Source organism: Nyctibius grandis (genome assembly GCF_013368605.1).
Source record: "Nyctibius grandis isolate bNycGra1 chromosome W unlocalized genomic scaffold, bNycGra1.pri SUPER_W_unloc_1, whole genome shotgun sequence".
Lineage (NCBI taxonomy): Eukaryota > Metazoa > Chordata > Aves > Nyctibiiformes > Nyctibiidae > Nyctibius > Nyctibius grandis.
Window position 1 is genome coordinate 1,640,456 of NW_027167472.1, and position 15,091 is coordinate 1,655,546.

At 41.3% G+C, this 15,091-nt stretch overlaps 1 protein-coding gene across 2 annotated transcripts in view; it reads left to right on the top strand.

Annotated features, from left to right (window-relative positions):
- LOC137677083 (homer protein homolog 1-like) overlaps positions 1-15,091 on the top strand; it is a 185,865-nt gene that overhangs the window by 138,498 nt on the left and 32,276 nt on the right. For both annotated transcript variants that reach the window (XM_068424266.1, XM_068424265.1), the window contains exon 7: positions 14,527-14,637. In XM_068424266.1, coding sequence (XP_068280367.1) covers positions 14,527-14,637 — 111 coding nt within the window. The remainder of the gene's footprint in view (positions 1-14,526; positions 14,638-15,091) is intronic.

The window sequence follows — 15,091 nt, forward strand, 5'->3', positions numbered from 1 at the left end:
AAACTGAATGTAGAATCAAGCTCATTCTACACAATTAGAGATCTGCCTCTGCTTTCATACAGGAGGGGCAGGGTCCCATTCCCTTCACTGTAAATTTTGTTTCCAGAGGTCATTTGGCAAACCAGAAATTAGAGCACATTGCAGGTAGAAATGCCAGTGTTTGAGAGAGGAATAAAGTGTATGCAAGGTTGAAGGCTGCATTATGAAAACAAGTCTATAATATTTTTATTTATCTTCTCTTTTCACATGTAACTCTCTCTATATTGTATAATTTATTCTTCTTTATTCATATGAATTTGTCATCAGAGTTTAGGACATATTTTTGTACAAAGTGAAGGCAAGATTAGGATACGTATGGAGGGAAGATGTCTTTGATGGAGATGTATTAGTTTTGTTAATATCAGTTAACTTAGAAAAATATCAAGGAGATGAACTCAGTTAAGAAAATAAAAACAAACAAAAGCTCTATATGCTTTTTTGCATGAATAGCCAGCCCAGCCTTAAACCGTGACAGACCAGTTTCATGAATATGCTGACAGAAGGGAAAGGTCAAGTAGCAAACATGTCAGACAATTTGGTTTTATATGCTGTACTCTCTTAAATGAAATAAGGTATGGCAATTACAGTTAGCCAAATCCTGCAAATTGTGAAGGGTTCTTTCAGACCTGTGCTGGATCCGTCCAACTGGAGGCTAGTAGTCCCAGGAACAAGGATCATATTGATCTGAGGAGGAGAAATTCATCAGGCTGCATCTAACCTGGAGGTCTGGAAGAATAGCAAGAATTCACTTGATCTCTAGAAACCTGGGGAAATGGCAGATTGTTGGGGCTGTCCTATACCTAGACTGACTTGCAGATGAGGATCTTGAAGTCCCAGCCAAATGAGTTGATAGGGAAGAACGACAGTTTCTGTTGGACTGTAACTGTGTGCGCCATAGCTGGATGGACAAAAAATGCATGAAGTGTAATTAAAACTAGTGCTTTTTGCAAAGTACTTTCATTTCAAGAAATTGGCAGTTGCTGACAAAATTGCTTTGCTTCAGAAATTTTCCAGTCAGGAACAAGTTTGACACGTGTGTTTGTATAGAGAGAGATTTTCACTTTGTCATCTCATTTAAGCTTCTACTCTGGAAGGGTGGAAGTTCTAACCTGTGCTCCAGGTTTGTGAATAGATGATAATAGTCATTGTTGATAAAATTATTTAAATTATTGTTACGACCTGGTCGCAACTAGTTCATAAATCCCTTGGAGTAAATTAAGGTGAAACGACACCAAATAACTGGTATGAAATTAAGAACAATTTATTAATACAGGGAAAGTTGCATGGTTGTTGTTATAGACGCTCGTGATAAATCGGGAAAGCCAATCTATATTAATAACAAGAAATTTTATTAACATGAATTTAGCAAGCGATAAATGAACAAAAACAGCGCTGGGCGACCGGGGGAGTAACAGCTCCGCCAACGGCTCGCACCGAATCTTAGGAGAAACATCAATTTATTAGACAAAGCATACATATTCATTAATATGGGTTGGGTTATTATAATTCACAATCGTGGTTGATGCCTATCCAGCCAGAGTTGTAAATCACAGCAATTGAGGCACAGGCCCCAAAGAAAAGACACTATCTAGCCAGAGTTGTAAATCACAGCAATTAAGGCACAAGCAGGGGTGTTGTTTTTGTTCCCAAGGCTCAGCCATTTGTCTTCTGGCGCCTCCTTATCTATGCATCTGCCATTTGTCGGTTGTGTTGGAATTTCCTTATCTAGTTACAAGCTTAACATATGTTATTCTAAACCTACCATCCTACATAACAGGAGGTTTGTTGCAGTAAAGCCTTTACATCTACGTGCGATTTTATGAACAAAGTTAACCCGTCTATTACAGTTGTAAGTGTCTTGGGTTTCTAAAGGCATTGAGAAAAGAGAGAAAAGGGAAAAGGAAAAGAGAAAGATAGAGACTATGAGAGAGAGGAAAAGAGAGATCACCACCCTTGGATCCAGCGATGTAAGTTGTCTGTAGAGTCGGTAAGTTGCTTGCAGAGTTGCTCCTCCGGTAAATCGCTTGCAGGATCGGTCCTCAGGTGGCGGGCGGGAGCGCGCGCCAGCATCCCAAGCAAGAAGGTCTAAATACTTTAGGTCATTTGCATGCGAGATAGGGGAGGGTGGTAACATCTCCCCTCTCTGCTCGCTTCTCATGCTAATTGGGATGCCTGCGCTTTGCAGTCTTAAATTGTTCTCGAAATGAGTCGGTGGTCCTCCAAGGGGTGTCTGGTGGTCGTGATCCCCTAGTCGTGGTGTCCGCTGTATGACCCCGCTTCTGCACAAGCGTAGTTGAGGCCTTGCAAAGTTGTTGCACATGTAGGCTGGCCCCAAGGAAAAGATACCATCCCGCCTCCGCAGGACTTATCTCTTCCTCCAGCCAGAGTTGTAAATCACAACAATTAAGGCACAGCAGGGGTATTGTTCTGTTCCCAAGGCCCTTATCTCTTGCCAGACTTGCAGGCCTCTGTAGCACCCATCCCCTCCTCCAGCCAGAGTTGTCAAACAAGTTGTTTAAGGCATACAAACTCTGTCTGTCACAATTATAACCTTATATTATAATTGCTATAGTGCAAAAGTTCGGGTGGATTTGATCACCAGATTCAGGTTTTACAGGGAAGAACTCATTGCTAAAACATGGACATAATGAGATAGCATTCTTCATACTAAAATGTATTAACAGCTTTTGTTGCAAAGCTGAGACAATACAGCAGCTGAATTATTTGCCTGCCCTGTCATGGGGAGACCCAATTAGACAAGATGGGCAAGGCACTGTGGTAGAAGATCCCTTTTTCTTGATGTTACTCTCACTCTTAGTAAAATCTTATTTAAAATCTGTTATTGGAAAATACAATTAACGAATATAGGAATTTTTAGCATGTCACTTTTCTTGTACCTGATACTACAGTTAACAGACGTAGTAACCAAGTCTTTGTAGCTACATTCATTAATAGCTGATTATTTTTTAGAAACTTTGCCCAACAAATTTCCTGCAATTATTTTGTATTGCTGAGGGAACACAAAATCTTATAACATGGGATCATCTACACTATACTCTCTTGATCTCTCATCCATACGGTGTGATACAAGAGCTGTTCTAACCTGCATGCTGGAGACTGATCTTTCAAATTGAAATAGTGCCACATTCAAAAAGAAATTGCAAGTCAGATACTTCTCTGTTACACAGATAGAAAATGTGCCGTTGAAATGGTGGATCTGGAGACTGTTGGTTATGGTATATGTAGTAGCAAGCAGTATTAAGTCACTGTATCGTGTTCTTTCTGTTAGGCTTATCTGTTAAGCTCAGTATAAACATGTAGCTGCAATTGATCAAAAAAATGTTCCTCAAATTGGAATCTGTCTCACCTGAGATTATGTAGAAGTTATACATCAAGTCTAAGATGATCATCTTTTTTTCTTGCAATTCATGGAGAGACAAAAGCATGAAGAATAAGTGTCCCAGTCTAAGAAAACTGACTAAGGTGTTGAGTTGAATTTGCTCCTGTAAGTGCTTGTCTTTCCCTATAGGATAATCATCAAAATAGTCCTATAAACATACTTTTAGTCAGATGAAAGGATGAGAGGAAATTGCCTCAAGTTGCACCAGGGGAGGTTTAGATTGGATATTAGGAAAAATTTCTTCACCAAAAGGGTTGTCAAGCATTGGAACAGGCTGCCCGGGGAAGTGGTTGAGTCACCATCCCTGGAGGTATTTAAAAGATGAGTAGATGTGGTGCTAAGGGACATGGTTTAGTGGTGAACTTGGCAGTGCTAGGTTAACAGTTGGACTTGATGATCTTAAAGGTCCTTTCCAACCAAAACGATTCCATGATTCTATAATTTGAAAAAGAAATAAAAACAACCAACCAAACTGCTTTCACTCTGGGAAAGGAAAAAATGTTTTCACTGAAGGGTCCCTCATCCTCATCTTCATCATCTTTCTAAAAAAACTAAGAAATGTTTTAAGATCCTTTTATCTGCAAGTTATAAGAAACATACACAAACATGCCACAACATTTTTATGTAGTCAAAACTTTGCAGAATAAAATATATCCTATCATTCCAAAACTCCATTGCAGAATGAAGAAATTACTGGATTTAAATTCTCAGGATTAAAGGATGACATATCTGTACCATGTTTGCTATTGCATGTATTTCATGAGCTGGCCAGATAGATGGAAGAAATATTTGCTAATTAGATTGCAGAGAAAGGAATGTCTCCTGAAGTTAGTATTAGCATTATCCATTGCAAATAATAATGCATGGCTGAAGCTCAAAGCATCGATTTTGGTACACTTATATTTTCAAATATTCCTACTGCAGCTTCATTACTTTCTTCACAAAAATCAAGCAGATGATGGATTATTCATCTTTCATAGGAATGAATAGCTGTGAAAAACATTTTGATATTTCCATGGCTTGAGGCATCAGTGCCCGCAGAGAAAAATGTGTCCTTTTCAGCAAAATCTTTATTTGTTTTCTCACTTGAAAAAAAGTACTATATTGTTCGTAATGCACAAAACTCCTCTTGCCCCCAGGTTATCATTTTATATATGGGTAAATCTTGGAAAACTACAATAATTAATTTGCTGTCAGAAGTGATGTATATGAATAATACTATGGTGTGCTTTTTGTTCTTTCAACAGCAACCTTGAAAAGCAATTTTCCTTGTTTTCTGCATTTTCACATTTCTTAGTACCAAAAATCTTTCCAGAATTTTTATTCTTGAAAGCTATGCTAGAATTATTTTTATGATCAGCTTGTTTGCATGCTGTCTTGCATCTTACTGTCCACCATGAAGAACTGAGAAGCAGCTTCTGCATAAATTATTTGAAACTTTATGCAGTTATTCCCAGTTTTGCTGAGCCATGCAACATCATTTCTCTTCTCATTGTGGAAAGCAAAGGGCTCTTTTCTTCTTTGTAGGAGGTTCATCTTGAATTATTGATGGAATAATATTATCACAGTCACAGTTATGATGCATTTAGGGATATAACTCAACCAGCTAAAAATACATAATTAATACTTAAATTCAGTCTTGCATGTGAACACTCCACCTGTTTTGCACTGTAGCCTGGGTTAGTATACCTTGGATATTGCATTCCACAATAAATATAAGGGATAAAAATATCTTTAGGGAACAAGTTAATAGTGTCAGGTATATCTATAAAATAGGCTACAGCTACACTGAAAATATGTTCTAATCTGTCTTTCTTTGCATTTCTGTAGTAGTTGAAGTAATTTCTGTATGAAGTTTAGAAGGAATTTCATGATCTGCTGGCACTGAATTTAAGATGCTGAATAAAAACTATTGTTTGAGATCAGAAGTGTACAAACTTAGCTCAAGAAAGTGGTTTGAAAAAATGAATCAGCCTGCAGCAAACATAGCTCAGATTCATTCCGTCAATAACTGCTCAAGGAGGGTTACCACTTGAAATATTTCTATCATTCCCACTTCTTTGCCTCTGTCTAACCGAAGTCTTCACTCATGAAGCGGTTGTCTGTGTTGAGATTTGGTGCAATCTCCTGTCTTGGTTTCTTTGTGCTTTGATTTGGTTTGTTTTCTTTGAGAGATTCTTCAGTCTTCTGAAGCTTTGGGCAGTCACTGTCTTAAGCTCACATCAAGTCTGTAACTCCTCGTTGTGTTACGTGGCCCAAAGCCTCACTCCTCCAGTCTTCCCAGCAGCCCAGTGTGCGCTAGCTCTCTGCTACAATGAAAACTTCTGCCTGGCATCCTCCTCTATTTATAGGCTGTTGACCCTAGATCAAAATTTCCAGAAAACCTCTGCTGAGTAGTTCTAGGCTCTGTCAGAACAAGTTGCCTTGCTGTCTTATTTCAGCTGATGTATTCCTCACTGAAGTATGCAGTTAAGTATAATAATGGCCATATACTAGAACAGTTAGCTCATTAAATAGTCACTAAAAGCCCTTTCAAAATTTTTTTCCCTGTGTGCAATCCTTACCTGGATGATAAATGCAGATGATAAAGAAGCAGAGGCTAAGAACAATATTTTTTTTCTTTTTTAGTCTCAAATACGAAGCCACAGTATTGACTTTTTTCAGATATGTAAGTCAGTGCAGTCTTATGATAGCACAATAGAAGAACCTTGTTTAATCAGTTATTGTACAAAGACTGTTTTTTTGGTCTGAATTCTGTACTGGAAAAAAGACTTAATCACATGTACATTGCTTAGTGTTGCTGTGCAAAGGCTTGAATGATTGATTGAGCCTTGCTCTTAAACATGAAACACTGAATGAGGAGATGTCCCTGAAAAGAGCATGTGGGAGGGTCAGACTAAAGCATTTTAGCTTCCTTTTATGCCCCCTTCTGTGCATAATGCATAAACAGTTATTTTTAATGACTTTTGGACCACTGGTCATGAGAAAAATAAATTCAGTTTGAAACAAGGAAATAGAGCAAGTAAATGCTATCCAGATATTTGCCAAGAGATTTCTCTTTTGTTGGTTCTGTTTTCAATTGCATATTCTTTATATCACATCATTTTCCAGCCCATCTTACTCTACAGATTTTTTTTGAAAGAGTCACAATGCTATTTTCTTTTTTGTAAGTACATTCAAGAAGAGAACATCATGAAGATATTTGACATCTTTTCAGTTCTCTGTAGGAATGGGCATTTAAATATGACTGTGATTAAAGTAAACACATTTTTTTAATTGAATTTGTTCTTTTTTCCAAGTTACTGATTTTTCAACAGTAAACAAAACAGTTGAACTATGCATTATTTTCTTGCATAAGCAGTAAAAGATGGACGTTTGCCCAGAGAAAAGCTGGACCAGAGTAAGACATCACAGCCCCTTTAGTGTGGGTAATTAATTGCCCTTCTGACAGTGGTTGTCTCTGTTGGCAAGAAGGTTTGTGAGAGCACTCCCTACTATGCTCAAGCAAAATTAGCTATGTTTGCTTAAGCAATTTCAGTAGGTGTCTTGAGTTAGTATGGACCGGAGTGCACTAGGGAGTGTTCACGTGAGCCACACAGCCGGCAAGGCTGTAGTGGGAGGTGTTTTCAGCCAGTGACAATACACGCAGCCAAGAGACGTAACATTTCATCCACCCCAGTTCAATCCACCAGCCTCCTTGGACTCCAGGCTTGCACCAACACGTGCATCCTTACCATGCGTACCAGCCCAGAGGAAATCATGTGGAGAGCAGTGGGGTTCAAGCCCTTCCTTAGTCACAGGATGAGACACCTCTGCACCTGCTTCTAGGGCACTAGGCGCTAGGACAGAGGTGGTTCAGGGTCTGGTTTTTCTTCTGTCTCTCCTGTTGAGGCTCTTCCATTTTGCGTAAATGAGTATTCACTGTGCCAGTACTTGGTAAGAGCCATGCAATGTTCCAGTCTTTACCAATGGGTAGGAGAGGGTCTGACGCTGGGTTCCCGTAACAACCCTAGCCCTGGGTTCACAGAGGCTTCCACCTCCAATTCAAGACTCAGTTCAGCAGAAAAGCATGGAAATGTTTAACAAGTTGAACTTCAGAAGGGGTGAAGGTGGGTGAATTTGTGTCATGGATTAAAGCTGGGCTGGCTATTAAACCGGTGGCAGACGCTCTCTATTAACCCTCCTCCCCCCGCAGATGGGGAAGGAAAAGAGAAAAGGGAGAGAGACTTATGGGTTGGAAAGTTAAAACAGTTTTAATGAACTATAATAATGAAAAAGAGTATAATAATGGAAATAATTAAATATATACAAATATATATATTTTTTCTGCTGTATCACCCCATACAATATCATCAATGTATTGCAAATGTTCTGGAGCTCCAGCCTTTTCCAGTGCAGTCTGAATCAGTCCATGGCAAATAGCAGGACTGTGTTTCCACCCCTGGGGCAGTCGATTCCAGGTGTACTGGATACCTCTCCAGGTAAAAGCAAACTGTGGCCTGCAATTTGGTGCCAAGGGAATAGAGAAAAATGCATTAGCAATGTCTATGGTGGCGTACCACTTGGCTGCCTTTGATTCCAGTTCGTATTGAAGTTCTAGCATGTCTGGCACAGCAGCACTCAGAGGTGGCGTAACTTCATTTAGGCCATGATAGTCTACAGTTGATCTCCATTCTCCATTAGACTTTCGCACTGGCCATATAGGACTATTAAAGGGTGAGCGAGTCTTACTAATCACTCCTTGATTTTCTAATTGTCTAATCAGTTTATGAATAGGGATCAGGGAGTCTCGATTGGTGCGATATTGTCGTCTGTGCACTGCGGTAGTAGCAATTGGCACCTGTTGTTTTTCAACCTTCAGCAACCCCACAACAGAAGGATCTTTTGAGAGGCCAGGCAAGGCAGACAGCTGTTTAATGTCCTCCGTCTCTACAGCTGCTATACCAAAGGCCCATCTATACCCTTTTGGGTCCTTAAAGTACCCTCTCTTGAGGTAGTCCATGCCAAGGATGCACGGAGCATCTGGGCCAGTCACAATGGGGTGCTTTTTCCATTCATTCTTAGTTAGGCTCACTTCAGCCTCCAATACAGATAACTCTTGAGATCCCCCTGTTACTCCAGAAATACTGATGGATTCTGTACCTATATGATTTGATGGCATTAGGGTTCACTGTGCACCGGTGTCTACCAGGGCTCTATACCTTTGTGGTTTTGATGTGCCAGGACATCAAATCCACACAGTCCAATAAATTTGGTTGTCCCTCTCCTCCACCTGGCTAGACGTAGGGCCCCTCTAATTAAGGAATGGATTTGTGCTGCTCACAGGGATTGGACCTTCATTCTCCTTTATTCACATTTGGGAAATAGGGATCTGAGGCCCATCTACCCTGACTGGAGTCCTGCTCACTGGTAACTGGAGCAGCCATCCTCCTAGGAAAATTCTCTCTGGTATTTCTTTTAGCTTGCAACTCACGTACTTGTGCCTGTAGGGTACTGGTAGGTTGTCCATGCCATCTGCTCATGTCCTCCCCATAATCACGCAGGGCAAACCACAGGATACCTTGTGACACGTTCCGTTTCCTTTGAGCTGGTCTTGTAGGAGGGCATTTTTCTCCTAATGGCTGCAATGCGGGCCTGTGCAGGTGGAGAGTCAAGTTTATGCTCTATCTTGGGCAGTTTGTCCGACAGTATGTCTGACAATTTGTCTGACATTTTGTCCAGCAGTTTTTCAAATAAGCTCTTGTTTTGCTCAGTCAGTTGTTTAAATGAGTCTTTGTTTTCCTTAGTCAGTTTTTCCACAGCCGAGACACGGGCCTGCAGTGGGGAAGAAATACTATCTTCATACTGTCGCATACAGTTAGCTATTTTATCCACAGTAGATGGTGCCATATCATCTTCTCCCCAGACCAATATGGACAGTGTATGGGCATATGCCGGTGGAGCACTCTTCACAACCTTCCGGAACATGGATCGGTTGCATTCCACTTCATCAGGTTTTACAGGATCTACAATGTCCCGTGGGTCTCTATAAATGATCTCTCGCACAGCTAATTCTTTAAGGTAGTTAATACCTTTTTCTATAGCAGTCCATTTACTCAGCTGGCTCAGAACATCACAGAATCACAGAATCACAGAATCACAGAATCATTCAGGTTGGAAGAGACCTTTGGGATCATCGAGTCCAACCATTGCCCTGACACCACCATGTCAACTAGACCATGGCACTAAGTGCCATGTCCAGTTTTTTCTTAAACACATCCAGAGATGGTGACTCCACCACCTCCCTGGGCAGCCTGTTCCAATGTCTAATGACCCTTTCTGTGAAGAAATGCTTCCTAATGTCTAACCTGAACCTCCCCTGGCAAAGCTTGAGGCTGTGTCCTCTTGTCCTATCACTAGTTGCCCGGGAGAAGAGGCCAACTCCCACTTCACTACAACCTCCCTTCAGATAGTTGTAGACTGTAATAAGGTCACCTCTGAGCCTCCTCTTCTCCAGGCGAAACAATCCCAGCTCCCTCAGCCATTCCTCGTAGGTCAGACCCTCCAGACCCTTCACCAGCTTGGTCGCCCTCCTCTGGACTCACTCCAACACCTCAACATCTTTCTTGAAGTGTGGGGCCCAGAACTGGACACAGTATTCAAGGTGCGTCATCTTTATAAAGATGCCTGCTCTTTACGGCTGACAAGAGTCGCCTCCAGAGACTGATAGTGTTTGGTATTTTCCACAAGCACCTTATCGATACCACTGTCTCTGGACAGGGATCCCAACTGTCTGGCTTCTCTACCATCCAAGTCCATGCTATCCGCCCCATTATCCCAGCATCGGAGCAACCAGGTAATAATTGGCTCACCGTCATAACGACTGAAGTCTTTCCTTATATTTCGCAGGTCCTTCAGGGATTGGGAGTGGTAGGTTACCTCTGTGTCCGAGTCTTCCTCTTGTGATGGTTCTGCTTTAGAAGGACCTTTCTTCTGTGATGGGTCTGCTTTAAGAAGAAGACCAAGAAGGCCCTCATTTGCATCAGGTCCTGGTTCTGCCTGAGAAGGACCCTCACCTGTGTCAGGTGATGGCTCTGCCTTAGAAGGCTCTGCGTCATCATCCTTCACTTCACGAGCTGATTTCTTTTGGTATTTCTTCCTGATTACAGGGATGATTGGTACTGGCACGGATTGGTCCTCTGGTCCTGAGGTAGGCATAGAGCACTTGCATCTGCACTGAGCACCAGTAGCAGATGGGGGTAGAATCACCATGGCAGACACCGGGGTTGGTGTAGCTGCGGTGCCCATCGTTGAGGTTAAAGTAACTACAGTGCCTGTTGTCGGAGTTGGAGTGACTGCAGGATCTGTCATTGGAGTCAGTGTGACTGTGGTGCCCGTTGTCAGGGGTAGAGTGGATGCAGTGGTTGTCACAGGGGCCGCTGCAGTGGAAGTTGCTGAGACTGGCGTAGCTGCAGTGCCCATTGTTGGAGTTTGAGTAGACGCAGTTGCTGTAGTGGGGGTTGCAGCGGCTATGGTGCAGGCTGCCGAGGTTTGAGTAGATGCTGTGGCCATCTTGGGGAGTGTAGCAGCTGCGGTGCATGTTGCTGGGGTTTGAGTGGATGTAGTAGTCAACTTGGGGGGGTGCAGCAGCAGCCATGCATACTGCTGGGGTTTGAGTAGATGCAGTGGCTGTCGTGGGAGTGCTGAGGCTCGCTGGGGAGCCGAGGGCCTAGCCCTTGTCCTTGCCAGGGTTTGAGTAGATACAGTGGCCGTTGCGGGGGCTGCAGCAGCTGAGATGCCTAGATAACACCTACACTGATATTTAATTTTATACCACACCTGAAACACATTCATAAAAATCAAAAATAGGAACATGCCATTTAGCCCCAACCATTTTCAAAATCTACCGGAATCAGCTTGGCAAAAAAGGGAAGAGTGCTATTTCCCAAGGTAAAATTCAAAGTGTAATTATTAACAGAATCAGGTAAAGGACACCCAGAGTACGCAGATGAAGTCGCTGCTACTGATTCACGGTTGAAACTGCGGATCATTGTGTCATAGAGATAAGAGATCAGAATAGTAACAGCCCAGTTAATCATGGCATAAATCAGGATCACACCCCATAGCAAAATGATGCATTTTGACCAGCGCCCACTGCTAAACCACACGTAAACATTAATAAGCAGCAAGCAATAACACAGTGCATACGGCAGGTAAGGCAGCATTGCAATACTCAACTGTGAAAGAAATTCTATAAAGAGACGAGATAGCACTTTGCTAAAAAACGACATGATGTGAGCTGTCTAATTTCCAACCCCTCAAGGTTCTCAAAGGAAGAAATCTGATATACTCTCTCAACTGAGCTCTCTGGGTCTCCTCCCACCGGAGCTGAGGATTTGACCTTATCAGCACAACCTGTTAAGAGCCCTCTCGAGTCGAGTCATGCCCCACGTTGGGCGCCAATAAATCTGTCATGGTTTAAAGCTAGGCCGGCTATTAAACCTGTGGCAGACGCTCTCTATTAACCCTCCTCCCCCCACCAGAGAAAAGAGAAAAGAGAGAGACTTATGGTTTGGAAAGTTAAAACAGTTTTAATGAACTATAATAATGAAAAAGAGTATAATAATAATAATGGAAAAAATAAAATATATACAAATATATACAAAACCAAGATTGAGCTCCCCTGATGTCGGTCACGTCACTACCGGCACCGCAGAGCAGGCCTCAGGAAGGCCCAGACTGGGCCCACGGACGGACAGGAACTGGATTCAGGGATGCACGGATCGGGATCGGGGGCAGCAGGAAAACGGACAGAGTCCTCTTTGGACACCGGCCATAGCAGAAGGGGGCGAGACCCTCGTGATCCCCTCACTTTATACTGAGAATGACGTGTATGGGATGGAATACCTGGTTGGTCATTTTTGGGTCACCTGTCCTGTCCACTCCTCCCTGGAGGTGCGACCCTTCTGCGGCTCTTCACTCGTAAACAGTGAGGAATTTAGCAGTGACCTTGTTTTTTCTAAAAAAAAGTACAGCAAGAGCCTTTCTGCGTATCATCCCTACCGGTGCCTCAGTGATAACTATAAACTTCGAGCGTTATCAGTCCTAGAAGCAGACACTGTCTGCAAAACATGCAGTTAGTTTCAGAAAGTGCAGTTACTTAGAAGAAGCTTAGCTGAAAGTAGACATCACTGAAAGGAAAATTGGTCTGTTTTAGTCCAAACCAGGACAATTTGACAGTTCCAGAAAAATTTAAGAATGAACTAGAGCTCCGCATAAAGCCACAGTGGCAGAAATACAGGAACTTACATACAACTGTGGCAGCTCTGCTAGATGGTGAAGGGTTCTTGACTGGATAAGACCCTGAGCAACCAAATGTGACTTCAAAATTGGCCCTATTTCGAGCAGGGGGCCTTGACCAGATGACCACCAGGGTCCCCTTCCAGTCTAAGTTTTTCTGTGCCTCTGTGATTCTTGCTGTATTTAGATGTTAGTTCAGACACTGTTTAGATATAGGTTTATCCCAGTTGGTGTGTTGCAATTCTGCTTGCTTGTTTTTTGTGTAATTCTAGTGGCGAATACTGTAATAATCACAATTGATAGCAGTCACAAATCATCTAAATAGATATATTTTTGTGTAATTGAAGCAAATTGAGAAAATTATCCAAGACTTCAGTCGTAATGCTCAGTGGCATATAAAACTGAGAAAACTGCTATTACTTTTTTGCCATGAGCACCGATAGTCTTTTGGGACAATTCCAGCCAATAAGATAGTTCTTGGGGGTGAGGGATGGGGTGTTGTGTTACCAAGCTATCTCCTCATCCCTCATTCCCCTTACCCCTCCCAAGAATTTGCTGTAATCTCAGTTTCTCTCCATTTATAAACCTGATGTGCAAAAACATCTAATCATAGTTTTCCAGTAGAAGAAACTAGACTTGTCATAGCTGTTACAGAGGGGAAGTTCATGCTCTGTGACTCAGAAAGGACAAGCTGATAGGGATTTTGTTTTAATTTTCTTGTATTTCATCTTGGCTTTCCTTCGACTTCTCCCTGCAGTCAGTAATCTACCTTTTGAGTCTACAAACAGTTGAGAGTCTGAAATTACTGGCATCATAGTGGCTTCACTAGCTAGACTACATCGGTGCTGAAGGGCAACAACCTTGATTCCTCAAGATGTTCTTTTATCTAAGAAATAAAATTGTCCTGGAGAATATATGCCCTCTGTCTAGGGGCTACTTCTCCGAGAAAGGTAAATGGAGACCTTAAGGTTTTCGTTGCAGAATTGGGTAGCACAGAAATATACTTTCTTCAAAGGCGTTTTGGGGCCAGATTTGTTAGTTACTTTAGGTAGATGATGCAGCTCTGTTGAAGACTATATACTAAGATTGACAGGCACATATCTTCTGGAAAAAAAAATGAATTATTGTATTTTTAATATTTTAACAGTTTGTTAATAAAGAAAAATTTTTTAGTGCAGACATCCACACAGGCATGTGTTTGTTGCCTGCTAATAAAGCGAAACTGTACAAATCCAAATTGTGCCATTAGCTGTTGGCTTTGTGACTGAGAGATGAGATCTGAAAGTGGAGGAAGTAAGAAGTCGGCAGCTGTACATTGGTGGCTGAGTGTCTGCTATTACATTGTTGATGCTGAGTCAGAAATTGAGGCTGTGAAATGTTAATTGGCTTGCTAGGAAGTAGGTGAGCATTGTGGCTTAGTTGATTAAGATAGTGCAACATTAAAAAGTGTCAGATGGAGAGGTTAGACAGATCTGTGTTTAATCATCTAGACATTACTGTTTATGAAATAGTAATTCAGCTTCTTCCATAAAATTTTCAATAATTAGTAATTATAGCTTTTAATTAATGTTTTTTCAGCCTGCAACATACTAAATTTATTGTTTCCAAGATATAGCAATCATTTTATGCAAAACAATTTTTTAAGGAATTTTATGCTAACTTCATAAGAACACCTTCACCATTTTAATCAACATAAGTCACCCAGAACTAAGGGCATATTTCAAATGCAGCTATTTATGCAAAAATGTATAGTATCTTGAATTTGTTGCAATTAATTCTGTATGTGTTGCTTCTACTTATTTCAACAGGTGACTGAGCTAGAGTGTGTGAGCAGTCAAGCTAATGCAGTCCACACACATAAAACAGAATTAAACCAAACAATACAGGAGTTAGAGTCTACGCTGAAGAAAAAAGAAGAGGTATTTGCTAATATTTATTCTTGGCTTTTCTGTTACATCATTTCTAAAGGCTTTCAATATTTAACTTGTGATGGCTCGTAAATACTGTATTATTTCCTATAGATATTACGAAGTAAAATACATTTTTCAGCTTCTTTGAAATGATTAATATTTTTCCATGGATATTATTACATCAGTCCAATATAGAGCTGGGTATCTGAACAACAAAAAAAAAAAGTATCATTTTTTTTCATGTTTGCTTTTACTGAGCATCTCTCTTTGCAAAAGTAAGTCTGCATTGAGGCATATATAGTTTCTACAGAGCAGTCATCAAACTGATGCAGTCCAAATTCACTAAGAAGGGAAGCAGTCGTAAACACACTTTCCTTTTTCTGGAGAGTAGGGTTTGGAGGATGTCTTTTTCAGGCCAATCTGTTTTTCAGGCTATGTTAATATAGCTGACTTTTATGATCTC